This window comes from Podospora pseudoanserina, chromosome 2 (assembly GCF_035222485.1).
Source record: "Podospora pseudoanserina strain CBS 124.78 chromosome 2, whole genome shotgun sequence".
NCBI lineage: Eukaryota > Fungi > Ascomycota > Sordariomycetes > Sordariales > Podosporaceae > Podospora > Podospora pseudoanserina.
In genome coordinates, this window is record NC_085921.1 from 3144592 (window position 1) to 3169783 (window position 25192).

Genomic DNA, 25192 nt, shown 5'->3' on the forward strand with positions numbered 1-25192 from the left:
TGCAAAAAGAGTTGGCCGTGGGCTGGGCTCAGTTGAAGGGGGCAGGGCTATCCACATGTTGCATCTGTCCATCGCCTGGAAGACGGGATTTCAGTCGAGGGTGGATAACCAGTTGGATGTTACTTGGCAGCTCATGTCACTTTCATCCGTTGCAATATCGCCATCATGGTGATAGCAACGGCGACCTCATAATCATCCTCCCGTTAACCCTCATCGCCCTGGCCCTCATATTCGCTGGGCTAGTCACCAGACGAGCTGGTCCTGGGGTTGGGCGGAAGTCACGTTGAAGTTGGGTCACGTATGACAGTAGTGCCAATGGCTCGGCTGGCATTGCATAGCACACGGGTGACTTCCCGCAGAGGAGCCGACAACGCCCATCAAGTTCGCCCTGCCGATAAGAGTTGAGGTTTTCATCCTACTCTAACTCCAAGACGCGTGCAAGCAGCTAGCAAGCCCAACGCCCTGCTCGAATGAACAACGGACATCTCAACGAAGTCAAAGCGGTCTTCCGGCTTTTCGAGTAAGCCGTGCCGGAAACCGCAAACCTGACACGCTTTTGCGCGCATGCCTGTGTCTAAAAGCAGGAACACCTGTTGGGACCCAACGATGCGCATTTAGATTGATCGAGGGGGCAGCCACGAGATGTTCTCTTTCTCGAACAGTCCAGTACTTACCCTTCCTTCCTCCAAGTTTATCCGGCAAGGGGCGAACGGCTAGCTTTGGGTGCTGGCGCTGGGCTTGGGCGTTTGGGGGTTATAGGGTTTGCTCTTAGTTGGGGAGGTTTTTTTTGGGATGAATATGCTTATTATCTTTATTTTGGATCTGAGAATGCTATTCTTATTGTTATTATCTTGTGAGGCTTGAATAGGGAGCTCTATTCTTATCACGAACATCAATATCTTAGGTACGGGGCGATATTCTTATTATCATTATAATAGAGTTATCTCTCCTCCGTACTGGGGTTCAGTTTCACTTTGTTTCATGGTGAAATGTGCATCTTTGGTGTTCTGACTGGATACCGGTCTATTGTGCAACGGCCACCCTCAGGCACTAACTATCTTGAATGAAACCATGAATGTTATCATCCACCAATTGACGCATCTCCCTGTCATGCACTTCGCCCATGAATGAGCTGGGTATATGATCTGTTTCTTCAAGATTGACAACCTCGAGCCACGGTTTGCTAATAGTCTTTCTATAGAACAAAACGGAGGTTCCGAGAAGTTTTGGGTCTGGATGAATCCAACCAACGATTCTGGCTCAGCATCGCACCTATTAGCAGCTGATACCGTTGCGCAGGTGCTTGGATGAAACACAGGATAAGCACTCACCGGATCACCGAATCGAGGTCAATAAGTCTGGCGACATCAGTTCGGGACAAACTGCAGAGCCAGGCGCCGTCTCGACTTGTCATCGTGAACGAGAACCCCCATTTTGGCCACCCTGGTCTCCTCCCGTTTTCTCGGATTAGTTGAATAGTACGCTCATAAATAGGCCCTCCAACTGACAGACCGGTCCCTGTAGGTATGCTGTCATACGCCTTGACTTTCCCAGAAGGCCTATCTACGAGGAACGGGACAGGGTAAGCGTAATTGATAAGTTGGACATTGTCAAGACAGCAGCCGTCCTCGATATTGGCTCGCCAGGGGATTGGTTTCTGGAGTTGGGAGAGGTCGTTTGCCGAGACATATAGGCGGGCTTGCTGCCAACGGGCAGTCTCAGATGCGAACGGCTGCGGTGGGGGGCAGCAGAGGACATCGATCGAGTAGCGGTGGATACGTGTAGCAGGTGGAAAGGGTCGTGGAAGTTTGGTAGACATGCACGATATGTCGTTATGTCGACGCCATGTAGGGGGGCCGTGATACGCTGCGGTGAGCTTTTCTTGAAGTCGTTTGCCCCACCACTTGGTATTTCCTGTTGCATGAGAATTACTTGGGCTGATTCGGGATAGGGCCCGCCTCCAGATACCAATGCCGCCCTTCTGGGATGTCGTGTCTTCCGATTTTGTCTCTGTGGGGTGCGACGATTGCAATAATAAAGATTTTGGCTTCTCAGAATCATCCACGACGGGTCCGTTATCATGTACATAGGGCGGAGGAGGATTCGTGCTATCGAGGTGGTCCTCGAAGAGGTCATTCATGCTTTTTTCCAGCATGTTAACTCAGGGACGGCTGAATTATTGGAGTGTCAAAGGATGAGAGAGGACAGAGAAGGTGGGAAGAAAAGAAAAATGACAGTTAAATGGATAATTATAAATCAGCGTTTATTCAGATGAACAGCAAACTTTACTACGGCACTGCCGTTCTTTCCCGTGGCGCAAATGCAGTTCTGGGACACACTCAAACCCCACCACAGATAGGCCGATATTTGCTCAACCTTAACCCACTTGATCAAGCCCATTTTAACTGGGGTAACTTTCTCTTTTTAACGCAGATAATGCATTTTTATAGGTACTTGCTCTATGTGCATTATTAAATTCTATTTGTGCGTCTATTAGAACCATTCAGCATTGTGTAAGGCAGGTGTAGCTTGCTGTCTGCATCCAATATCACTCATGGTATTTAAAGATTAAATTCCAATTTTGAGTACCTAGTAACATTGATGATTAGATGCGACACTTACGATGGCGCTTTTTAATCTCTCCTATTTAAAACTACCTCGTTGAATGCTCGTTAAACCCTGCCCCCATTGTGATTTCATGGAGTTATTAATCACAGCCCTGTCGATCTGCTTAACCGAACCTTCGTGAGCGTCAGTCCACTTCCACGAGCAGGCAGCTACGGACCTACAACCCGCTTGCTCAACCTGCACTCAGCTCCAGGACTTCCCTCGAGTGGGTATCCGGTGTCCGGACGGGAAGCTGCACTTCTAGCTGCAAGCCTGCATGCAATGACCATGTCATGAACGGCAGGGCCACTGCTTCCATTGAGAGCTGAGAGACGGGACCGCGATTGGCCGATATGATCAACCAGCCGCTCACAAATGGAAGTAATTGCAACGCCCTTGACGGGGGTTAAGAAAAGACACCAGTTGTGATGATGCTGCCACAAAAGAATCAGGGAGATCACCCCTTCCGCTTCAGCTGGCATATGCGCATATTGCACTTATCTGCTTGGAATATCTCAGTTAAAGGTGAGTGACCGGTTGGAATTTCCCAACTCATGTCACATCACGGCATCCTGCTGTCCGGCATGGCAGCGGCGGCAAGAGGGAAGTTGATGCATGGTTGGATATTGTAAATATTCCAAGTTTCAAGGCTCAATCTTCACCTTTTCTTCCTCCAGCCTCACATTAAATCTTGAATTCTGGTCTCTGGAAACTCCACCAACTCTCCCATCAATCGCTCAGCCTCTCGAACAATTTTTGTTGTTGAAAAAAAAAAGAATTTCGATTTTTTTTCGAAATAAAAATGGCCTCCCAGAACTCCCCCGCGCCCGCCAACCAAAGCGGGAGCCTACGGATCTGAGGATTGGCATCAGGGCCCAAGATTGACACCCCAGAAATGTACGACTCTTTCAACACGTGTGGCAACCGGCCCACAGTAAGGCCAGTAAAATACTGGCTTGTGATTGGCCGGTAGGCCTGTGAGAAAGATTAAAAGGGGGGTCCTCCCACTGGCTCTTATACGTGTGAGAGCTAGTGGGAGGTGTAAGTGAAAGACAGTGGTTTTGGTGAACTTGGGAATCGAACTCGGGCGTTTGCACTTGGTATTCCACTTTCCAGGAACCTTGGCGATCTTTTAAATAGGCTATTTACTATGGAAGTTGCGATAATATTAGTTTTTTCCATTTTGCGGTTGATATGTGGCCTGTGGGAGTCTTGGCCCAACTAAGCTTTGGAGGCCGATCAAGATTGACATCAGGGCCCAAGATCGGCACGCCAGAAATGTACGACTGTTTGGATTCACAGGCTCCCGCTACAGAACACAACAACAACAACAACAAGGCCACCATCGCCGAGCTTGCTGCCGCGCCTGAGAGCGCCCACCTCGTCCTCGCGCGCAGCGCGTGCGGTGATCTCCACCGGTGTCCCAAACCTCCAATTGACCTTGTACCGTGATTTATCCAAATTTGACTTACTACTCATAATAGCACTGTGCTGACTGAAGATTAGGCAAGAGCAAGGAATGATATTGGGGGGGAAGGATACGGTGAGGGCAGACCGCCGGCGGCGCTGGACGAGGTGGGCGCTTTTTCGGCAAGACGTTTTGGGCTGGCTGGCGTTTTTTTCGCTCGCTCTGGCGATTTGGGGCTGGGGTTGGGAGTCCGGGTGGTGATCGCGGAGGCGGTGGTGGCGGTGGTGTTTTTTTTGGCGGACGTTTAGGGCTACAATCTTATATTTTTCCAATGCGCGGTGTAGGTGATGTAGCTTCTGCTGTGCCGCAGGCCAGGCTGCCTGACGCAATGCAAAGGAATGATCAGATCACCGCTCTCTCACCCAGCCTTGGCAAGATGCGGATGTAACGACCACGAGGATGATGAGAGCGATCGGTCAAAACGTGCAGTCGATAGACAACAGCGACATGGTACCTAGATAGATTGTCTTTGCAGAGCTGGAAATAGATTATCGTGATAATGCGTAAACTGGGATCGCCGCCGGGTTTTATTTCTAAGTTTCAATGTTTATTTTCTGTTGGCGCTTAGCGGCCAAGCCTGAAGTGTTGGAAGATCGAGGGGGTGGATGTAGAGATACCATAAGGAAATTCACCTCAGAATTTGGCAGAGAATTCTTCCAGAATCGGCATCACATTTCCCTTGAATTGATTGTCTGCATGTTCCGTCATGAATACATTCGGCCTCTTCGCGAGGCCATAGGGCCGGAGTCAGAGCTTCGGTACTTGAGAATCATTGGTACACCCGGTGCACAGACAGATGCTGTGGAAAGATGGATAGGCGTTACCAACCCAACGGCGGATCAATAACCCAGCATGGTCCTTGTTCACCCATATTCGGGCTATATCTACCTTCGGTCTCGTATGCTTACCAATCCCTCCACCGCGTTGGCCTAGCTATAGTGACTGACCTTACTCTTACAGAAGCTGCAGAGCAAAGGGACCTTAGCCCCAGGCTGGTAAAGATGATCAAATACACCGTGATTGGACTCCCGATGAGATTGGACGACACCTAAAACCAGAAGACGATGATATGGTCTTCGAACATCGCGCCGGTATTGATGTCTCCATGCGATGCGTGCAAGAATTAGTTTCTCTATTCGTACTGGCCATTGCTTCAAATATTACGGTGGTCGGCGGGACGACAAGGTTCGATCAAGAAGCCGCGGATATGGAGTTGGAAATGCGACAGCCGCAGCGATCTTGGACATACACTGTGTTCACCGCTATTGCCAATAAAATTGTCGATGCCGGAACTGCACGCGATCTCACGGAAGCGTTTGTTCTTGCCATTCCGGCTTTTGCTTACCATAACCTGCTACCGCGGGAGGAAGGGGTTGATGTCAGCTTTGACTCGGATACTGGCATTGATGGAGGTACTGGTTCCCCAGGACATCCCAACGCGGGCACCTCGTCATCTGTGGTTGCGCTTGCTTGAGAATCGGGAAGCTAGAGGTGTTTTGGTTCCTATTTGGTTCTACCGTGCGTCAATGATTGAAGATTACGGTGTAAACTTTCTGACGACATCATTGTCGGTGTCTCTTCATAGGGAGGAGACACAATTCTTTTAGATGGAGATCCCATGTCAGAAGTACCTTACCCTTCACTTGTGACCGACGAACTCCGAGCCTTGATGTTGTGGTGTCACATATGCCTGCTTCATGCAGCAGAAATGAGAAGACGGTGAGTCAATGACAAGAATTATCTCCCGATGTGGCCAATCCAGTCCATTCTAATGCTGCACACGAAGCGGGCTTATGCAGGTTGGACGCCGCGATATTGGCCAACTGCGGCTCTGAGAGGGGCAAGACCAGGCAGAACGAGCTCAGGTTACTCCATTGCGTGAATTCTGACCGCACATTAAGTTGGTAGCTACCCCTCACTTTTGACTTGTAAAAGCACCTGATTCCACCTGGGTTCGGTCATCCAGAAACACAAGCCCGGGAAACCATCACGATGGTCAGGTGTGCACCTTCTCGTGGCCACTCGAAGGCTGACGACTCGAACAGAGTCCAAGTCTTCCATTACGAGCCCGACACTTCTGATTCCTATTCGGATTCCTCCGACTACGTTGAACAAAATGCTCGTTCCCCCTCCTTTCTGTCTCGCGTGTTCAAACCGAAGAAGAAGTGGCAAGATGCCGCAGTTCAGGTTTACAAACGTCACCAGGGCGACAACCTCTACATCCACAAAGTCCGTCTGCAAAGCCCACAGCTTAAGGAAGCCTTGAAAGGCCTTCTTGAGCTATATGGGTTGGTATACCGTGATGACAGTGTCATGGTTGAATCCCTCGCCCCGCATCGCGCCCTCTTCTTTGTGCGCCATCACGTTGCTGAGCTTGCAAAGATGTCCAAAGACGACGAGACCAGCGCCCATTGCTCTTTGCTTAGCGGCATCATCCAGGAAATCTTCAAGGACAAGTTCGAAGAGATTGAGACTCTCAACAAGGAGGAGAAGATCACTTTTGAACTCTTGTGGACTCTCTACCCAGAAGGGAGCATCTTCGGCACCCAGCTTGCCGATGAAGTCCCCCGTGCCTACAAGGTCAACAAGATCACTCTTACCAAGGAGAAGGTAGAGATCAAATGCGAGACAATCATGTTCAGCGGTTACTCTTTCCGACGATACTTTTGGAACGTCGGTATCGAGAGGTTCGATGGCGAGATTGACCGACTTCAGATACCAATCATACCGTATATCGACCTGGCATGCAATAGGGGGTTGTGTGATAGGCTGATTCAGCGAGGAAGGAAGGCATTGGACTTCCAGGTCCCAAGGTACATGGAGTATGACCCGGAGGCTTGCCGTGACGATGCGGTGGCTAGCCCGTGGGTTTGGAAGGGATCAGACCACAAACTGGTACGTCAATTGTTATGCTGGCACAACTCTTCTCTTTTGCTAATTATGCTTTTACAATGCAGGAGAAGGAAAAGGTTGTTGTTGACTTTTTCCTGGTGCGGAAGCGGGTCCCCTACCGCTTCGCCCATGAACTTCTTCCTGGGTACAAAACCGGGACTCGCATGGGAGCCAAAAAGTTCCGCAGAGCAACACCTGAAGAGATTGACCACAGCAGACACGTGGTGATGAAGTCTACTGACAACCTCCTGATTATGTCTCCTTATGTTTCAGGCTTTTCTCTTTCCAAGAGAACCTATGGTACGTTGAACCAGCTCCTAATCATTCACCGCCATGACGTTTCTGACATCCCTAGCCGACTTCGAGCTCGATGCGCTCAAGCCGATTAAACGCGACCTGAATGCGATGGAGAAGGTTATTTTCGACGATACCAAGAAGGCCATTCTCAAAACTCTGGTTGAGAACCAGAGGCTGACGGCCCAGAATCAGGATGGTCGTAAGCCACAATCACCTCATAAGTCTTTGATTTGCGGCTAACACGAAGGGTAAATTGAAGGCAACCGGGCCCTCGTAATTTCGATTTCCGGACCAAGCGGGACAGGAAAGACTCTGCTGGCTGAATCTGGTATGTACCTCCAGAGCTGAGTTCTCCTCAATCGACCTAACCAGACCTCCGGGGCTAGTGGCGGCGTTTACTGGGCAGCCACTCTTGAAAAACTGGGACATTGTGAGAGATACATTTGAGGAGGCAAGAGATTGGGATGGCTGTATCTTAGTTGAGAAGCCATCATTGGGCCCTTTGCCAGCTCAGCTTGATGCAAATGGTAAGCAGACTTCGTCTCTCATCGCATTACCCAACGCGCTTCTCATGGAAAATCGAAAAACTGATGGATTTGACCGGAAATTCAAGCCTTCGTCAAAGAGCTCGAAAATTTTAATGGTAAGTTTACCCAGCACCCCAGGCTTGGAAGCTCGTCAGATCTAACATGACGATTTCAATTTTGTAGGTATTGTCATTGTAACATCGCCAGGCAGGCCATTTGTGGCCCCCGCCATAGCCTCCCGTGCGCAGCTTCATATCAACCTTCGCTATCCCAGTTTGTTCGAGCGAAAGCGTCTCTGGGAACTCTTCAATGACCAGCTCCCTAACGACGTTGGGAAACTGACCTCAAGTGAACTTGAGCTGTTGGCAGCTCATCCAACGAACGGTTATGCCATCAAGAACCTCCTTGATGTCTCCGCGGCATGGTGCAGGTCGCTACATCGACCCATCAGCTTTGATATGATTGTCAAGCTCAGGGAAGATACTGCTACTTCTGGTGGCGGTGGGCCGCCTCCACCGCCGCCACCTCCCGCCGGCATGGGCTGGCCACCTAGAGGCCCGGCTATGCCTTCAGGAATGGGGGGAAGAGTTCGTGGTCCCCCGCTTGGACCAATCGGGACTGTCGTTTACACATCCCCGCCCAGAGAGTCAAAGAAGAAGGTTCGCAGATACATACTTGTTTCTGATGATGACAATGACAACGAGTCGGAACAGAGCATCAGCACTCTCAGCTCCGATGATGACGACAAGAGTCTAGAATCTGACTCGGATACTTCGCGCGATTGAGCTGGGAAATACCAGCGCAGGTTTTGGGATTTTCTTGTCACGAGTGAATGAACTGTCGGCTTGGTTTCTGCTGCGCTACACGGGGGTAGGTAACTTTACTCGAACCATTTTCGCAGCTTTCATATTCATATTTCTATTTATGATGTAACGAAACACTCTCAGTAAGCTAGGTCAATTCAAGGAGTATGTGAAGTTGGCTGTTCTATCGCAGTGAAGTAAATCATCTTGATGAATAAAGAAGTGGTCTGGCGATGTTCTGAAACTTGTGTCAGGATAGAGTACCTTAGTTTTAAAGCTCAGATTGAAGGTAAGAAGGGTTTGGATCAAGTTGATGAAAAGCTTAGGGTAAAATACTAGGAAGCTTGGATAACGGACGCATAAAGCTTAGATTAAAAGAACAAGGTTGAATGATTGAAAGAGTAATAATTTTCATATAATATAAGTAAAATATTAAGGGGTTGTGATAGGTGCGGTCACTGTGGCAGTCCAGAAAAATGGGTGCAATGATGATAAATTCTGGTGGAAGATCTAGTGCGAAAGGAGAGCTATATCATGCCTGCTTGCCAGTGCCGTGCCAGGATCCTGCCTCCAAGTGTCCTAACAGGTTGCTTTATACATTATGATAATGAATCCGACTCCCGCCTTTGTCAAAGTATATCACTTACTTTTGCCCCTTTTGCCCCTGAATTGCATTTGGGAACCGTGCTCAGTTTACTACAATAAGTATCATTCTTGCCTGCATCAACGTCAATCACATGACAGGGAGCTTGGCTCAGTTGGAAGAGCGCAGGTCTCATACAATGTATGATCTGTGTGTCTAACACCAGAGTTATCCTGAGGTCGTGAGTTCGAGCCTCACAGTTCCCATTTACTTTTGCTGCCACTTGCCGCAGCAAAGGTGTTTTGTTTCGCCTGCTACACCCCAAAAGGTTAAGAGTAATTTTTATTTCTTTGCTGTGCATGGTCTACACTTTGGAAACTCTCTATGTGACCCGACATAGTCCGCAAGCAAGCAAGGAGTCACAGAACACCTAAGGAGCAAAGGCAACTGGGAAAATACACTTCATTTGCATAACGAAACTCAGAATCTAAAACAGTGCAACATCACCTCCTAAAAGAGCGACAATGAAGAAAGAAACAAGCTCAATCCTCCACCCCATCCCGGAAATCTTCCCTTATCCAACCCTAACCTTCCATACCCCTATTTCCTTCCCCCTTTCCCTTTTCTCCATTTCCAAATCTACTCCACCCCATCTACCTCTTAACACGATAGCTCCTAATCTTCCTCGCCGGAGTCAACCGGTGGTCTCCATTCCCATTGCGATAGCTCAACCCATCGCAGTTCTTGTTGACAAACAGCTCAAAGGTGTTGGGATCAGGGAGCAACGAAGTATCCTTGTTGAACCTTGCCCTGTTGACGTTCAGGACAGGGGTAAAAGCAATATTCTTGCAGCCCGAGTTGGGATCACGGCCAGAGGCGGTCATCTTGCGGCCGTCGGAAGCAAAGAGCTCGAGTTTCCAGGCAGAAGCCAGGGAAAGCGGAGCGAGGATGAGGGTGGAGAGCTTCATTGTGGTGGATGTTTGATATGGAAAGTGATTGTTCTTGTCTTTGGTGATAGAGAAGTGTAGTAGTGTGATTATGATGTGGCTGCTGAGGGTGAGGATGAGGAAAGAAAAAGACTCAGATACTCGAGGCCAACCTGATCCTTTATAGAACCTCATTCCTCCTCACTTTCAACCTGCTCTCAACTTCATCACTCCCCTCCCCTCGGCTTCTTCTCCCCGTTCTTACTCCCCTTCCAGTAATCGCCTCCCATACTAAATCACCCTAGCGGCCAATCCACCATCTCCTCGGTCAACGGTGGAATTCCGATGCCGTAATTCCTCTTCCAAAAACACACCACCAAGCTGAACCCGACATTCCAGTCCCCTCTCCCATCACCCAAAGCCTTGTATCTAGCTCACCCCTTGCATAAGGCTGCGCCAGCCGACCCCATTAATAGAAGTAAGATCTGGGGTCCTCGCCCCATTTCCCCGGACCAACGCCTGCCGATCCAAGATCTTGTCTTACCAGAACCTTTGACATCGTGGCTCAGCAACCCACACCCCAATAATGCACAAGCAAACATGTCATCGCGGCTAGATTAAACCACCATATTCCCCAGCCCTTACACCCTCGGCGTTTCAAACAAAACAAACTCCAACCAAAACAAGGACCATCCTCCAATGCAACACCCCCAACACCAGCTTGGTACCGACGAGACAATAATAAAAGGCCAGAGAAGGCCTAACCTTACGAGTAATCGTAAACTCATTGGCCCCCAAGCCCCAGCATTCCAATCCTGCGCTAAAATGCGAACCGACACACCACCATAATCATCGGCCTGGTATTTATCCGCCGAGCCTCCTCTCTCAAAACAACCAAACCCTTCCCGTAGATCCTATGCACATGACAAGATTGCAACGGAGGAAAAAACCAACTTCATAAGCAAATTATCTCTGACCATACTCAAAAAGACACAGCCATTCTTTCATCAACCATGGCACCATCACGTCTCTAGAACTGCATGGACACCTAGCTGAAGAAAACCAATCCACCCTTTCCCCTTTCAAACAACAAAGTTACACAAAACATCAAAATCATGGTCGAAAAACCCTGGCGATACACTGACCCGAAAATAAAATCAGATTCAAGGAAACCATAACCTACTAGCTTTAGCACCACCCTGACCCCAAAGCAGATAGCACATTGACCCACCATTCCCATTCCAATCATTCCTCTCTAAAGGCAAGACCAAGTAATCCAACCCCCAAAGACCCACCCTCACCCTCCGGCATGTCTCGAAAAAAGAAAAGGGAAAGCCGCAGGTAGCTAGGAAACGAAAATAGTCGGGTAATGGCTTCCGCCTGTCCAGGCGACACCGCCAGCAAAGCTCACCAATCTCCGGCTCCCAACACCCTGTCGCTGCAGAGGGCCCTCTTGGTGATTCGTCCTTACTTGGCCAGTTGATTTGGTGCCGTACCAGTTTGTCCAGTCTTAGCTGGAGTACCAGCATTCTTAACGACAGCTGGAACTTCGGGGACAGCCAGGTAACCACTGAGGGCTTTCTCGAGCATGCTCACCATGGAACCTGACACTCTTGAGCTGCTCTTCCTACTCCACTCCCTCACCTTTGCCAGTATTGCTGGTTTCTGGAGCTGCAAGTGCTTCAGGGCAATGTCACCCCAGATTTGGCAATCGGCCAGGCTGGCAGTATTAGAGTATTGGGATGTAGAAGGGGAATTGCCCAGAGCCTGGAGCCAAGGCATGATGGCATGATAGACCGTATTGCATTCTATGTTGCGATCGTACGCTTCGCTGCCGGCGTGGTTGGGTACGATTTCGTAACCAGGTTCGTTATAGTATGGCCGCTCGACAAAGATCATGGCTGGTAGAATGAGCGGTTAGTTGGAGCTTGGTCGTCTAGGTTGAACGGAATTACATACACTGTATAGAAACCAAAACCTGTAGGATTGTCGAAACGTTTGGCACCCATCCCTGTCCATTCCATGTCCCGATCAGTGACAGGCAAACTAACCGATCATAGAAAACGTTAGCAGCTTACTGGCTGTAAAGCGCGTGGCTAAAACATACCTTTTCCGTTTGCATACAAGTTTGGGTTGAACCTGACCTTGCCACCGCCTGTCGTCAGAAACTGCACCTTTGGTGGCGCCGTGGGAAAGTCCGAGCCACAAAGAATGTCAAAGAGGAAGATGCCATGCTCATAAGGCGTGTTCTTAGGCCCGATGATCAACACTTTGAGCATGTCTGGTCGTGACTCGCCGTAGCGGACATAGATGCCGTCGGGAAGGTCCGCGTGTAGCGATGAGATCTGCGCAAACAGCTTTCTCATCCGCTGGCCATTGGAGTTCACGACTTGGTTTTGAAAACCCGTGTAAAAGTTGGCCAACAAAAGATCATCCTTGATTTCCATCACACCATGTAACTTGTGGTAGTCGGTCATCTTAGCCGCTGCTGCTATCGATTCGAGTTCCTTGTTTTTGGACCGTGTGACGACAGTGCTCGTTGTAGAAGCTGACGCACGGGGACCCGGGCGAGCCTTGTCGTCTTCCGGTGCGGGTTTCAGATGATGAAGAACGTCTTGCAGGTCGCAGACTTGTCGCGCAATGCAGATTGCTTCGTCACCGTCATCCGCAGACCCAAAGCTCTTGGAGCCATCCATGAAGACTCGGCAAACTACAGATAGTTTCTCCACTACCGTATAAACAGATTGTGCAGTTTCGGGTTTAATATGGTTGCTTGATATAGCCTGCCTGGAAGGAGGCATTGAAGCCATTGAAGCCATTAGTAACTGTTGCGAGGGTGGGAAGTGGATCTGCTCGTGGAATATGCACGAGGCGGCGTCCCAGTTTCGCGCCAACCTGTGAACAAAGAGAAGGGTTGCCTTGATAATGCCAGCCCTCGCATCCATCTCGCCAATAGCAGCTGATCGCAAAATCTCGCAAGCGAGTCGCATCATGGGAGATGTATGGATCATGACCCGTAGGCCAGGTGTGGACTCAAACTCTTTCTTATCCACGGATGGAAGCACTTCTGCAAGTGTCAAGAAATATGAAACTGCATCAGCGGACTCGGGCGTTGGCTTGGAATTGTGGAACTGCTGAGGCTGCCCTTTGAAAGGATTGAAACTGTACGAGTCGTGTGCATAGCCAGTGCCCCTTGCAAAAGCTGTCTGCTGTTGAGGGGGCTGTTGAGGGGGCTGTAGCTTTTGCTGTTGCTTTGGCTGTTCTTTTGATGCAGGCGTAGAAATCTTCGTGGCTGTAGGTCTTTCGTAACCGCATAGTAAAGAGAAAATCACAAAGGCGCGCCCCTCGGGGCAACACCAGGACGCTCTTATGGCATCAGTTACTCGGACGGCGTTGGCCCTCTGTCGGGTCAACGATGTACCTCGAGTACCACAGGCCAAACAACCTTGACAGCCACAGTATCTGCATTTTGTAAAAGGGTGGATCATCCCTACTAGAGTCGTCAGTGTACCGCATTTGAAGCGTCAAAGTCTTGAGTGACGAAACGACTTGCCTGCTTTGAGCATGGACTTTGTCTTCTGAACAAGTACGTCTGCTGTCATGTCATTGCTCTTGCCACATTGGCAGCACTTCCACCTGTGGTATTTCTCCCTGAACTCGGCCAGATGGCTCTGCGTCTCTTCCTCTGTCACAGGCGAGAAGATCTGGGGGCTCGACTCTGGCTGGTTTTTGTATTCGTGTTCCGCCTCTTGAAGAATGCGGGCTATGGCCTCGTCGTTCAAGACTTGACGCTGGTCGTCATCGTCGTATATCAGGCTGCTAGAGCTGCTGTCTGACTGGCTCGAGGAATTGCTGCGTGAAAACTGCGATGGAGGTGCGTCCAGGTCGATCGGATTGCCCCTCCTTGATCCTGGTGGGTCGGCCGACATGATGAAAGCTGTTAACCCGGTCAGTAACCAGAATGGTCGAAGATATCTTGAATCCCGGATCCGTTCCAAACGCCCCCTTAGCACAAACCACAATGTTTGCGATAACGTAATAATCAAGACATTCATGATAATGCCACTGATATTGCAGGGGGTTGCATTACAAAGTGGTTTTGATGGGATATTCATGGCGGAGAGAGCAGGTTTGACTTACGCATGGTTGGGTAGGCGAGAGTATTGCTGACCCCACTGGAAGACGTGCTAGGAAGCTCGTTTGCTTTCGAAGAGCCCGCTGGTGACGTCGACGGCGCTGACAGAGAGGGGGGATACTGTACGGCTTTCTTGGTGGGTCCTAGCATTGTCCGGAGCTGCTTCGGGGGTTGGCTTGATGCATCATCTTCTGCGATGCGTCTTTTTGATGGCCGGAAGATGCTCTGAACCTTCTGCATCCTCATGCCCAGTCTCTCCTTAAAAGGCGGCATGGCAGATGGTTGAGAGCTGCCCGCGTGTGGAAACGCAGTGTCGAGAGTGTGGGGATCTGGGCTACCTAGGTATCCAGTACCCAACATAGGGTGAAGTCAAATGTCAGGCGTTGAAGTGGGATCCGGCGGTGCTTTGGGGAGAACGCAAGCGAAGTCTAAAAAAGAAGTTCGACGGCGCTCTAGACTGATGATTTCGCTTCTGCCAGTGTGAACTTGTTCTCTTTTGTTGCCTGCTTAAGTGACTGTGACGATATCCAGTAAGCAGCAAGCTCAAATCCACCCAGACTGGCAGATGGTGAATTTGATGGCTTGCGAGTTGCTCCGTAAAGAAGCTAATCCAAGGGAATGTGAAACCCGTGTTGACGGATTGTGGGGCATCCAAATCTTGAGGGCTTGGGGTGAGTATATTGAGGCGTTTCGGGCGTTTGTCGGGTGTCAACGAATGAATGTGAGATAGCTGCTATCACAATAGCTTGGTTTTATTCCCTCGGGAGAGCAGATGTTAATCACTTGTTACGACGCTGCCGCCGGGGAAGTCGACAATAGCCCCCAAATCCAGAGGAAGCAAACACCAAAGTTGCAAATAGTGAGCTCAGATGACGGCGACGTCGAGGTCCTGGGTGCAGCATCTGACCTGCCCGCTTTTCACTGCCCGCAGTTTGCCCGAAGAGCCGTTGGCTTCCTATGGGTAGGCAACCTGTGTGACTGCACCTATCAAAGCTCCCAGCTGTGGCTGTCGGAGCCCGGGCCAACCGACAGGCAGCACCTGCCCGTGACTTGACTTCCGTTCCACCTCATTGACCAACCGATTAATGAAGGTGCCTTGTTGGTCTGAGCGGGTCAGGACAGCAAGCCAACGGCGGCATTGTATGAAAGACCAGCCATCCAACATGGAAGGAACAATGCCAACACTCGTACGGCACGATGGCCTCATGCACTCGGCTCTTAGCTCCTTCCACAAAATGCAGCGGTGGCATTCTTCTCCCGTCTTTGCCGAGAAGATGAGTACATCCCCCCAAAGAACCTGGAACACACCATCACCAGTATCATGCTTTTGTTTGTACAAAGCAGCACTACCTCAACAGACCCGTACACAGCACACACATTTTCTTTCGGCCCGGCCATGAAGCGGTGGCTCGCAGCCCTCGCACCATCGGCTCTCGCAGCAGCCCAAGATATCACAACCCCCTCCATACGAATTGAAACTCGAGTTCCCTTAAACTCAAGGCTCTGCAATGTATACGTCGAACACGTGCAACCTGTCAAAGGTGCTGTCGACTTTAGCTATGGCTCCTGCCAGCAGCTAACCCCACACGACTCCCACCACTTTATCGCGACCAGCACAGATGCCTCCCAGGACCGACTCGTTTGGACGCTACCCGAGGACATCTTTTCCGGCGGATGTATTTCGGCATGGAGCACCACCACAAATGTCTTGCTGGGCAGAAGCGAGGTGCAGCACCTGGATCTCCACACGATGGCCCGAAGACGACATGCCCGCCTTGCCCGCCGCAGCAATGACCCCAACAGCATTTTGATGGACAATTCTACAGGTGTCAATGTTTGGGGACCATGGTTTGATGGTGTCGAGGTGCTCAAGAATGCCGAATGCAGCGCTATCGATTCAGCTGCAGCCAAGCAGAAAAGCATTGCCATTGTCGGCGCTGGCATGTCTGGTCTGATGGCGTACCTTTGCTTGACCCAACAGGGACTTACCAGTGTCAGCCTTATTGAGGGTGGAGATCGTCTCGGTGGTCGGGTTCAAACGGTGTACCTGAGCGGTGGCCCTTTCGATTACAGTTACCAAGAGATGGGTCCCATGCGAGTTCCCATGACGCTTACTGTTGCCAACCAGACGTACAACATGTCGGACCACCAACTCGTTTTCCAGCTGGTAGAGGAGATGAATATGCTCAATAAAGACAACGACGACGACCTTCATATTGACCTTATTGACTGGCTCGAGGCTGGTAGCCGTACACTCCCTCGTGATGGTGGATCAAACCGTGTGGGTGAGGTTGATGGGCAACAAGGGAGACCTGACAACCAAGGCGCTGTGGACCAGCTGGGGATGTCTGTGGAGGAAATCTTTGACAAGGTCAACAAAGCTTTGCCGTGCGAGGACTTTTGTGTGGAGATGGCCAACAACATGTTTACTGCTCATCGCAAGTGGCTCGGTATGTCTCGTCTTTTTCATTTCCGTGGCTATTGTATTAATCAATGTTGCAGAAAAGGGACTGTTTGACCTTGCCGGAAACCAATGGAGCGAGTTTGCCTTCACGGCTGAGTACCTCAACAACAATGTCAATAATACTCATTTCGGATACTGGGGTAAAGGGGCTTCGTCGTTCTGGGACAAGGTATACGGGTCAAAATCTCTGTAGCCTGATTGGCCTGCTGACCTGGTTTCAGCTTTGCGAGGATTTGTATTTGAATACAACGACTTGGAAGACCATCGATGGAGGTACGGACTCTGGCGATTGCAGAGGTTCTGAGTCCAATGCTGATATATTGGGCACTTGCAGGCATATCACGTCTTCCACAATCTTTCGGGCCTCTTGTTGAAGGCGCAATCACCATGAATCGGCGGATCGACCGGGTACAACCATCATTGGTCCAGCGCACGGTTACCTTGCAGTCCAAAAACAATGCCACCGGAGACATTGACAGCACGACACATGACTACGTTCTCTTTGCGGTTCCTTTTTCGGCCATGAGACACTAGGAGATCTCGGAACTCAGCGAAATCATGATGGAAGCCATCTCGACTCTTCCATACACATCCGCATGCAAGGTGGCGCTGGAGTTTGAAACTCGGTTCTGGGAACACCTCGACCAGCCGATCTACGGATCATGCTATAATGCTGGACCAGATTACCCCGGCATCGGGTCCGTCTGTTATCCATCCTACAATATCAACGGCACTGGCCCAGGCGCCCTCCTCGGGTCCTATATTTCGAATCCAGAATGGACTGAGAAGTGGATGGCGATGAATGAAAACGAGCATGTTCAGTATGTTCTGGATGCCATGGTTGGAATTCACGGCAGTGTTGCCCAAAAGCAATACACTGGCAGATCCAGTCGGGTTTGTCAAGCTTTGGACCCCCTTGAGGGTGCCAGCTGGGCGGATCCTACTGTTGGGCAGCATCAGCTTTACTTGCCTGAGTATTTCAAGACACACAACAATGTGAGATTCTAGTATGAGGCAGGTTGATGGCCGTGTACTAATGAGATGGAACAGATGATCTTCATTGGGGAGCACACCAGCTATACACATGCTTGGATTGCATCGGCTCTTGAGTCGGGTATTCGTGGGAGTGTTCAGCTTCTACTGGGTAAGTTGATATTGAGGAAGAGATGGCGGCGACAGTTGACTAATTTTGTGACAGAGTTGGGGCTTGTCGACGAGGCAAAGGCTACTGTGGAAAAATGGATGGCGAGGTGGGTTGAAGTGGTGAGTGAAGTTTTGTATCGAGCAAATGTCGATTTGTGCTAACGCATGAATAGTAAGGAGTGTGTTGCGGATTACGGTATTGAAAAGAAAAGGAGGTGATTGTTACATAAGCAGTAGTTGTTGAATCTATAGGTGCAATAGCTTCAAAAATCCGGGGAAACACATTCTTTTATTCAAATTTCTCAGCTGGGCCAATTTGTTTTGATGCACACCAATGCAGTTAAGAGTTGGTTTAGTTGCAAGTATGACGCAGAGATGAGACTCCGTCGCCCTGCATAACAAGGAGATTTGAACGGTGCGGTACCTACAGTAGTGGTGTAGCATTGCTGCGTGTCAGGGAACCAAGCGTTGTTGTTCCACCCTAGCATGGAGCGGCTAGGGTAGGTATAATAATGTCCGAGATAAGGGGTGTGATGAGGCGGGCATGGGGGTTAGCTTGGGGGAAGGTTCGGTGCAGGGGGCACGTTCTGGACAGGATAACTGGCACTGTGAAAGCAGGCAAATCATGCCTCAAAAGACAAATAGTCGATAGTCTTCAGATGATAATCACTAGTCTTTTAAAGATAGTTGATGGGCCTTTAAAGATATTTGCAAGGCCTATTGACTTTCTTTCGTGGCATGGTTCCCCATGTAATAAGGGGCTAACTTACCTGGTAGTCTTGCTGTGCCAATTAATTGTGGTGAGGGTGTGGGCGGTTAGGTGCCGCTGGTGATGATGGTGGTGTTGCATGGGTGGTGGGTTTTTGGAAGGGTTCTCTTGAGTTGGAGGTGGTGAAACTCATGTTTTGTGGGATGTTACATTCATGGTGCGATGCACATGATGTTGGCAATGAAGACTACTGCAACTAAAAGATGACAGAGATCACGATGTTGGTTGCTGCTGTGGGCTACTGCTGCTAGGCAACTGCGCTCTGAATGTATTTCAGGAGGTGGATGGTATTTGAATAAGGGGGTGATTTTTATACAATATGGAGTCCATGAGGAGGGTATTGTTGAGATATCGAATTTCATGTCTTGCAGCATCGAATTACTCGGGTTTATCAGTGCGGGAACAGGGAGCTGGGGATCGGCACGGGGGAGCTGGGTCTGGTTATTGTACGGTGTGGATGAGCGGAGTTAAAGGGCGGTGGTTCTCATCTGAGTTGGTGATGAAGAGAGTCTCCTGGATATGAGACAAGATAATGTTGTGAGGGTTTGAAACTTTGCCGGGGTGAGAGACATCAGATGTGGGATGTGGCACCGCAGGCATATGAAGAAGTCACATCATCACACCCTCTCACACTGTGTTGGTTCTATCTCAGACCTGAGGAGGTATTGCATTGCGCGATGAGACACAAGGCCGCAGGAACGAAACGATCTATATGTATTTGGGAATATGCCTGTCTTAAGCCTTTTTTCTCTTCAAGACAGCCTCAGATCCTGGTCCCTGAGAACCGCAGTGTTGGAACCACCTTCCTCTTTGGGGGCGTCTTCGTATGCAGCTTGGGGGACGACAGATTAAATTTTGACACAGTGCATGCTGAAGTATAGTCCCGACTCTATGGTTGAAGGCTACGGCTACGGGAGGCAATGGCACAGCAGCGGAGGTGAAGAGTCAAAGCACATGATCCCATATGGCTGGTGGATGGCTGATCAGGTTGAGAAAATCGTTATCAGTTCAAGTTGTCGTGTCTGGAGCCCCAGAAAATAAGCTTCTGCCAAGGCGGACAGAGTGGAGGGCGCTAGGCTTTGCTGGGGACAGCCCTGTGGGGGTCTGGAGTGTGATCTCTTCTTGCCCAGAGAAAGCCGAGACTAAACAAAGCAGGGAAGGGTCTCCGGCAAGATAAGAAATTCTGTTCTGGGTGGTGGTTATAAAAAGAAGGATTCAACTTGCATATGAAGACCATCATCGAGTCTGGAGTGTGCTGCTCATGAAGTTGCCGCTCTACTGAGAGACACACTGGCCAAGCGGGGCAACAAATTGCCCTGGCAGGTTACACAAGCAGGCTGTTCGTGATCCCGTCTTACCGCAGTTTTCCATCTGCTGGTGCACCTGTTGCCAAAAGTCGTCCAGCATTCGAAACGCATCTCTTCAGGCACTTCAAAGTCCACAAAGCAACCTGTCAGATCAGGGCATGCTATCTCAGGAAGGAGTTGCGCCAAACCCGATAGGGCGGTTACCATCTTCTCAGCCAAGGCGGGCCTTTGAAGCAGGGCATTTGCCAAGAGATAAGAAACTGGCCAATCACACAACACCGTTTCCCCGTGTAATCACGGGTTTGCTTGCTTCAACCCATCTTGCTCGCTAAACCAGACCTCAGAGTGGTTGCATCGGTTGGGTTTTCATCCAGAATAAAGCACATGAATGACTTGTCGCCACGGATCCTCGGCTCCCAGGCACTGCTTCTATTGAAAGGCTGCAGGTCTTGGTTCTGCCTCTTTCTTGTCTGTCTGTCAGACGGGCAGAATATCGAGAGAGAATCCGCCTGCGGGGCGCCACGAGGGAGCCAAAGAAAGGCGGACGCATGGTTGATCATAGCGCTTGGTTCCTGGTGGAGCTGATAAGGATAAGCAGAGAGATGGCTGATTTCTGTTTCTCTTTCTAGTCGTGTGAAAATTCTTTTGTAATCCATATCAACACGGTCAAGATACACCGCTTTACGGGATGAGTTCAAAGGCCAATAGTTTAGCCTCTTATCTCTGGAATGGTTTTCTTGCTAAACAACAAACAAATGAGGTAGAGACAGCGCATCGATCCATCCTCTATTCTCGATTTGTTCTAGAGGCCGGTACAAGTGATGTCGGAATGGCGGTTTCGGGCGTTTGTGGCGTCCAGTTTAGCCTCTGCCCTTACCCGTTGCCCGAGGAAGGCACATACATCACGGACTGCGCTCTCCGTTGGGCTGACTTGGGTGAGGCTCACGGTAGAATATGTGTCTGGTACCAGTCCATGCACACGAAAATTGGCCTACACGATCGAGCCACTCAGTCGATCGAGTTGGCGAGAAATGTCACCTCCACGGTCGAATATACAGGGAAACACGCAGAGCCAGCCAGTCACTGCATGCAACCCTGCATCGGATCCACGCCTTGCAGTGACATGAGTGACTGCAGGCGGGAACGAGAGGCACAACCTGGGGAAGCGACCAACGATCAACAGGGTCCCAAAGACTGCCTGGCGTCCAAAAGTGTGGAATCCAATATCAAAATGGAAATATGTAGACGCTCTCTTTCAGCTTCATACACCTTCCCAAGAGAGGCCAAAAACTCATCATGGTAAAGATCAGCTGCAAAACGACAGGCTCACACCGAGTTTCATCAGGTGAGGTTGACGCTGTGAAACCCAAAATGGTGGAGTGAGAAGACATCATTGGCCCGTGTGTCCCAGCCCCACTCGATTTGGCAACCTCCTTCTTCCCCTCCATCAACCTTTCCGGCAAACCTGCCAGTGTCCGACCTCGCGATGCGGTAAACACCTTCACTTTCATGAGCCGAAAGAGACGAACCTAGCCCAACCACTTGGATTCATGCCATCATGATCGATAAGGTATACTAGTTTATTCTCGGTCTCTCCACCTTCGTCCCGACTCCTCCACTTGACAGATCCGGCCTGACGGTTGGGGGGGGGAAAGACACGATGCCAAGGCCCTACCCAGCGGGAAGCGTGCTGCTTGCCCGGATCAACACGGGACTCGGGAGCGGCAGGGATGCAGAGGACAAGACAGACCCCCCACCAAACCGCTGAGAACGCCCAGCTCCTTATCAGTGAGACCCACCAATCCATTGAGCATGCAGCACCTTGGCGAGCAGAGCAGTCCTCCAGGAAGGGAATGGAGGCACTTCTGAGGGTGATAATGACGAGGATGGTCTTATCGCGGGACCTGCAAGGCTTCTTTGAGTCGGGAACCCCAGCTCGGCTCGGCTGTGATGGATGGGTGGTACCTACGACTCGAGAGTCGCAGTGTATTTTATTACCCTAGCCATCCCGCATGATCCAGGACTGAATCTTTCCTCTTCACTCTGCAGCCTGCCTTTCAACAAAGACCAGGAGCACCGGTCCTGGCCTCAGAGGGACAGACTCTCTACTTCGACTCCTCGACAAGTCTTTCACCATGTCGTCCTACAAAGTTTCCGATTACGCCGGCCCAACGGAGATGGCCCACGAGGGCGTCAACCCCCTCCTGGAAGACATCAATGCCCCCTATTCGGCCGGTGATTTCGCCTGGATCATGACCTGCACTGGTCTTGTGCTGCTCATGGTCCCCGGTGTTGGTTTTTTCTACAGTGGTCTTGCCCGCCGCAAGTCTGCTCTGGCTTTGATTTGGCTGTCTTTGATGTCCATCGCCGTTGTGGGATTCCAATGGTTCTTCTGGGGTTACTCCCTGACCTTCACCCACAACACCGACGCCAGCCCCTTCATTGGCGATCTTTCCAACTTTGGTCTTATGAAGGTCCTCGGTCAGCCCAGTGTTGGCAGCTCCAAGATCCCCGATGTCCTGTTCTGCCTCTACCAGGGCATGTTCGCCGCTATCACGTTCGTATCCCTCCTGGTCACCCTCCAGGTCCAGATCTTGCTAACTTGGTTTCCAGTCCGGCCCTCGCTATCGGTGCCGCTGCTGACCGTGGCCGCATGCTCCCGGCCATCGTCTTCATCTTTATCTGGGCCACCATCGTCTACGACCCGATTGCCTACTGGACCTGGAACCCCAACGGCTGGTCCTTGGTCATGGGCGGTCTCGATTTCGCCGGTGGTACCCCCGTGCACATCAGCTCCGGCGCTGCCGCTCTCGCCTACTCCTTGATGCTCGGAAAGCGTACCGGCTACAACAAGGTCAACGGCCTCCCTTACCGCCCCCACAACGTCACCCACGTGGTTCTCGGCACAGTCTTCCTCTGGGTTGGCTGGTTCGGCTTCAACGGTGGTTCCGCCCTCGCTGCCAACACCCGCGCTGTCATGGCCTGCCTCGTCACTCAGATCTCTGCCTGCGTCGGTGGCTTCACCTGGTGCTTGCTTGATTACCGCCTCGAGAAGAAGTGGTCAACCGTTGGTTTCTGCTCTGGTGTCATTGCCGGTCTCGTCACCATCACCCCCGCTGCTGGTTATGTTCCCCCCTGGTCGGCTGTCATCTTCGGTGTCTGCGGCGGTATCATCTGCAACTTTGCCACCAAGCTTAAGTTCCTGATCGGTATTGACGAGCCCCTCGATGTGTTCGCTGAGCACGGTGTTGGTGGTATTGTTGGCAACCTCCTCACTGGTATCTTTGCCGCGTAAGTCCCTTCCCCCGCTCCTCATTTTCAACATAAACTAACGCCCCCCTCCAGTGACTACATCGCCGCACTTGACGGCGCCACCGCCATTGACGGTGGCTGGGTCAACCAGAACTACATCCAGCTCGGCTACCAACTCGCCGATTCTGTCGCTGGTTTTGCCTACTCCTTTGTCATGACCTGCCTCATCTGCTTCGTCCTGAACCTCATCCCTGGCCTGTCTCTCCGTGTCAGCCCCGAGGTTGAGGAGATCGGTCTTGACGATGCTGAGCTCGGCGAGTTCGCGTATGATTATGTTGAGCTCAGCAGACACGTCAACGACGTTCTTGTTGGTGGCAGTGCCGCGGGCAGTGTCAAGGAATCGAACGAGACCCCTACCGAAAAGGCTTAAGCGTTCTCGTGATCAAAACCAAGTGCGACAAATTCAATAGACATTGGCATGACTGGATCGTGCAACAAGGGGGTGTATAGTGGTGAGGTGGCGGCTCAATGGGAAGAGGGGCCTGTAATATCATAGGGGATGGGCGAGGGATGTGATGGATGGAATGATGATGAGGATGATGTGAAATATGGGATGTATTTTGGTTTGTTGGTGGGAAACTGTCCGAAATATGATACCTCTTTCTTTTGGATATACTCAGCGAGCGAAGGAGATACCAAGTTTATAATCTTTGAGATATATACCCGATACATATCACCATGCAGTGCGGCTTGACTTTCACTTTGTGCATAATATCTCCAGGAGGAAAATATGGCTTTCTCTATGGGTTCAGATGAACAACAAGCTCCATCTTGAAAGAGATATAACTAACAATGCCTGCCCTTTGACAGGCCGATTCAGTAAGGAACACCTTGGATTTCTGTACACCTCCAACCAAGTCTCTTCCGATTGATTTTTTTAAACGCCGGCTTTCATGTACATGCCCAGATATATGAACAGCTTCCCCCCCTCATTGCACCTTCTAGTAGAATGATTCTACCATGTGTTTTCAACCTCCTTTAGAGAGCAGCAGCAACCCCAGCAGCAGCAACCACAACAGCAACGACATACCCAGTCTCCCTGGCAGCACCAGCAGTAGAAACCGTCGTGCTAGTAACACCATCATCACCACCATCACCACCACCTGTCTGAACAGCCCCAAGTCCCAGACTAGTAACCTCCGCCCCCGAAGGCGCAGTCTTCAAACTATGCATCAACGAGAACCCCTCACTGCACTGTCGTTGATTGGTAGCCACAGCCAAAACCGCCTGCCCCATCGCCCCGTTGTAAACGACAGTCTTGCACTCCTCCACCGCCGACTCCAGCGCACTGCCCGCATTTCGAGCCCACGAGGACCAGTTCAGCTTGTACGCTTCGTGATCAGCGGTTACAGAGGCAGGGACTGTCTGTCCGACCCAGCGGGATGTCTGCCATTGCGAGCAGAGGGTGACGATGTCGGCCGAGTTGACGGGGGTGTGCCCCGCGGCGGGGGAGGATGTGGCTAGGTTGGCGGTGACCCAGACGGAGAAGGAGGATTCAAAGTAGTCTCTCAGGGGCTGGCCGTAGGGAGGGGTGGGTTGGGCGTTGAGGATAGATTTGACTTCGTCGATGCAGGCGTCGCCCCAGGGGGCGTCAGACAAGTCGGGGGGAACCCAGGTGCTGGTGATGATGGCCGTGGTGGAGTCGGCTACGCTGCTGGGGAGGGGAGTCCTGATGGGTGTTGGAGTGTCGGTTGTGGTGATGGGTTCTGTGGTGTCCTGGGCCAGGGCGAAGGCGATGGCACCGACGAGGGGAAGAGCTTTGGTGAGATGCATTTTGGAGGTGAATGATCGTCAATCGAAGTGAAGATGTGTGAGTGATGGTGATGCAAATTGGCATGACGGTCAAGGAAATTGGTTCTTTTGTATACGAGTCAACCCGTCACTGTCTTCTCCAAGTCTGTGGCTATGCACACATGCAGGGGCCAAGTGTAAGGAGAGACATGGTGTGAATGCGACCCT

General features: G+C 50.8%; 7 protein-coding genes and 1 non-coding gene across 8 annotated transcripts; 5 read left to right on the forward strand and 3 right to left on the reverse strand.

Moving 5' to 3' along the window:
* Positions 1-5975: 5975 nt before the first annotated feature.
* Positions 5976-8767, forward strand: QC764_208360 (uncharacterized protein). Its single transcript, XM_062944544.1, has 7 exons — positions 5976-6970; positions 7033-7267; positions 7323-7463; positions 7524-7592; positions 7651-7791; positions 7878-7907; positions 7975-8767. The coding sequence occupies exons 1-7, from the start codon at positions 6068-6070 to the stop codon at positions 8574-8576; spliced, it is 2121 nt and encodes a 706-aa protein (XP_062803381.1). The 5' UTR covers positions 5976-6067; the 3' UTR covers positions 8577-8767.
* A 570-nt stretch (positions 8768-9337) lies between these two features.
* QC764_0039610 lies at positions 9338-9443 on the forward strand. Its single transcript has one exon. It is a non-coding gene; the product is annotated as a tRNA-Met (tRNA).
* Positions 9444-9830: 387 nt separating this feature from the next.
* QC764_208370 (uncharacterized protein) lies at positions 9831-10145 on the reverse strand (the record flags this gene model as incomplete). The annotated part of the gene is made up of 1 exon (XM_062944545.1): positions 9831-10145. One exon carries the CDS (start codon positions 10143-10145, stop codon positions 9831-9833), a length of 315 nt encoding a protein of 104 aa, XP_062803382.1.
* A 1425-nt stretch (positions 10146-11570) lies between these two features.
* QC764_208380 (uncharacterized protein) lies at positions 11571-15088 on the reverse strand (the record flags this gene model as incomplete). Its single annotated transcript, XM_062944546.1, has 5 exons — positions 14244-15088; positions 13645-14040; positions 12211-13596; positions 12063-12149; positions 11571-12004 (listed from the first exon to the last, which is right to left on the reverse strand). The coding sequence occupies exons 1-5, from the start codon at positions 14596-14598 to the stop codon at positions 11571-11573; spliced, it is 2658 nt and encodes an 885-aa protein (XP_062803383.1). The 5' UTR covers positions 14599-15088.
* A 237-nt stretch (positions 15089-15325) lies between these two features.
* Positions 15326-16895, forward strand: QC764_0039640 (uncharacterized protein; the record flags this gene model as incomplete). The annotated part of the gene is made up of 2 exons (XM_062940274.1): positions 15326-16688; positions 16741-16895. Exons 1-2 carry the CDS (start codon positions 15560-15562, stop codon positions 16893-16895), a joined length of 1284 nt encoding a protein of 427 aa, XP_062803384.1. The 5' UTR covers positions 15326-15559.
* A 365-nt stretch (positions 16896-17260) lies between these two features.
* QC764_0039650 (uncharacterized protein) lies at positions 17261-18374 on the forward strand (the record flags this gene model as incomplete). Its single annotated transcript, XM_062940275.1, is given in 5 exon segments — positions 17261-17698; positions 17753-17846; positions 17901-17965; positions 18019-18029; positions 18042-18374. The coding sequence occupies 4 exon segments, from the start codon at positions 17261-17263 to the stop codon at positions 18019-18021; spliced, it is 600 nt and encodes a 199-aa protein (XP_062803385.1). The 3' UTR covers positions 18022-18029; positions 18042-18374.
* A 2602-nt stretch (positions 18375-20976) lies between these two features.
* Positions 20977-23991, forward strand: AMT1_2 (ammonium transporter Amt1). The gene is made up of 3 exons (XM_062944547.1): positions 20977-22478; positions 22535-23212; positions 23267-23991. Exons 1-3 carry the CDS (start codon positions 22057-22059, stop codon positions 23601-23603), a joined length of 1437 nt encoding a protein of 478 aa, XP_062803386.1. The 5' UTR covers positions 20977-22056; the 3' UTR covers positions 23604-23991.
* Positions 23992-24211: 220 nt separating this feature from the next.
* Positions 24212-25006, reverse strand: QC764_208405 (uncharacterized protein; the record flags this gene model as incomplete). Its single annotated transcript, XM_062944548.1, has 1 exon — positions 24212-25006. The coding sequence occupies one exon, from the start codon at positions 25004-25006 to the stop codon at positions 24212-24214; it is 795 nt and encodes a 264-aa protein (XP_062803387.1).
* Between the last annotated feature and the right edge of the window lie 186 nt (positions 25007-25192).

What these genes read in the sequence shown, in the direction of transcription:
- QC764_208360 (XM_062944544.1), top strand. Translation starts at nt 6,068, where the DNA reads ATGGTCAGGTGTGCACCTTCTCGTGGCCACTCGAAGGCTGACGACTCG. An exon ending in AGCTCAGCTTGATGCAAATG is followed by an intron (nt 7,792 to 7,877) that starts GTAAGCAGACTT and finishes CGGAAATTCAAG; the next exon opens with CCTTCGTCAAAGAGCTCGAA. An exon ending in AGAGCTCGAAAATTTTAATG is followed by an intron (nt 7,908 to 7,974) that starts GTAAGTTTACCC and finishes TCAATTTTGTAG; the next exon opens with GTATTGTCATTGTAACATCG.
- AMT1_2 (XM_062944547.1), top strand. Translation starts at nt 22,057, where the DNA reads ATGTCGTCCTACAAAGTTTCCGATTACGCCGGCCCAACGGAGATGGCC. An exon ending in GGCATGTTCGCCGCTATCAC is followed by an intron (nt 22,479 to 22,534) that starts GTTCGTATCCCT and finishes CTTGGTTTCCAG; the next exon opens with TCCGGCCCTCGCTATCGGTG. An exon ending in CTCACTGGTATCTTTGCCGC is followed by an intron (nt 23,213 to 23,266) that starts GTAAGTCCCTTC and finishes GCCCCCCTCCAG; the next exon opens with TGACTACATCGCCGCACTTG.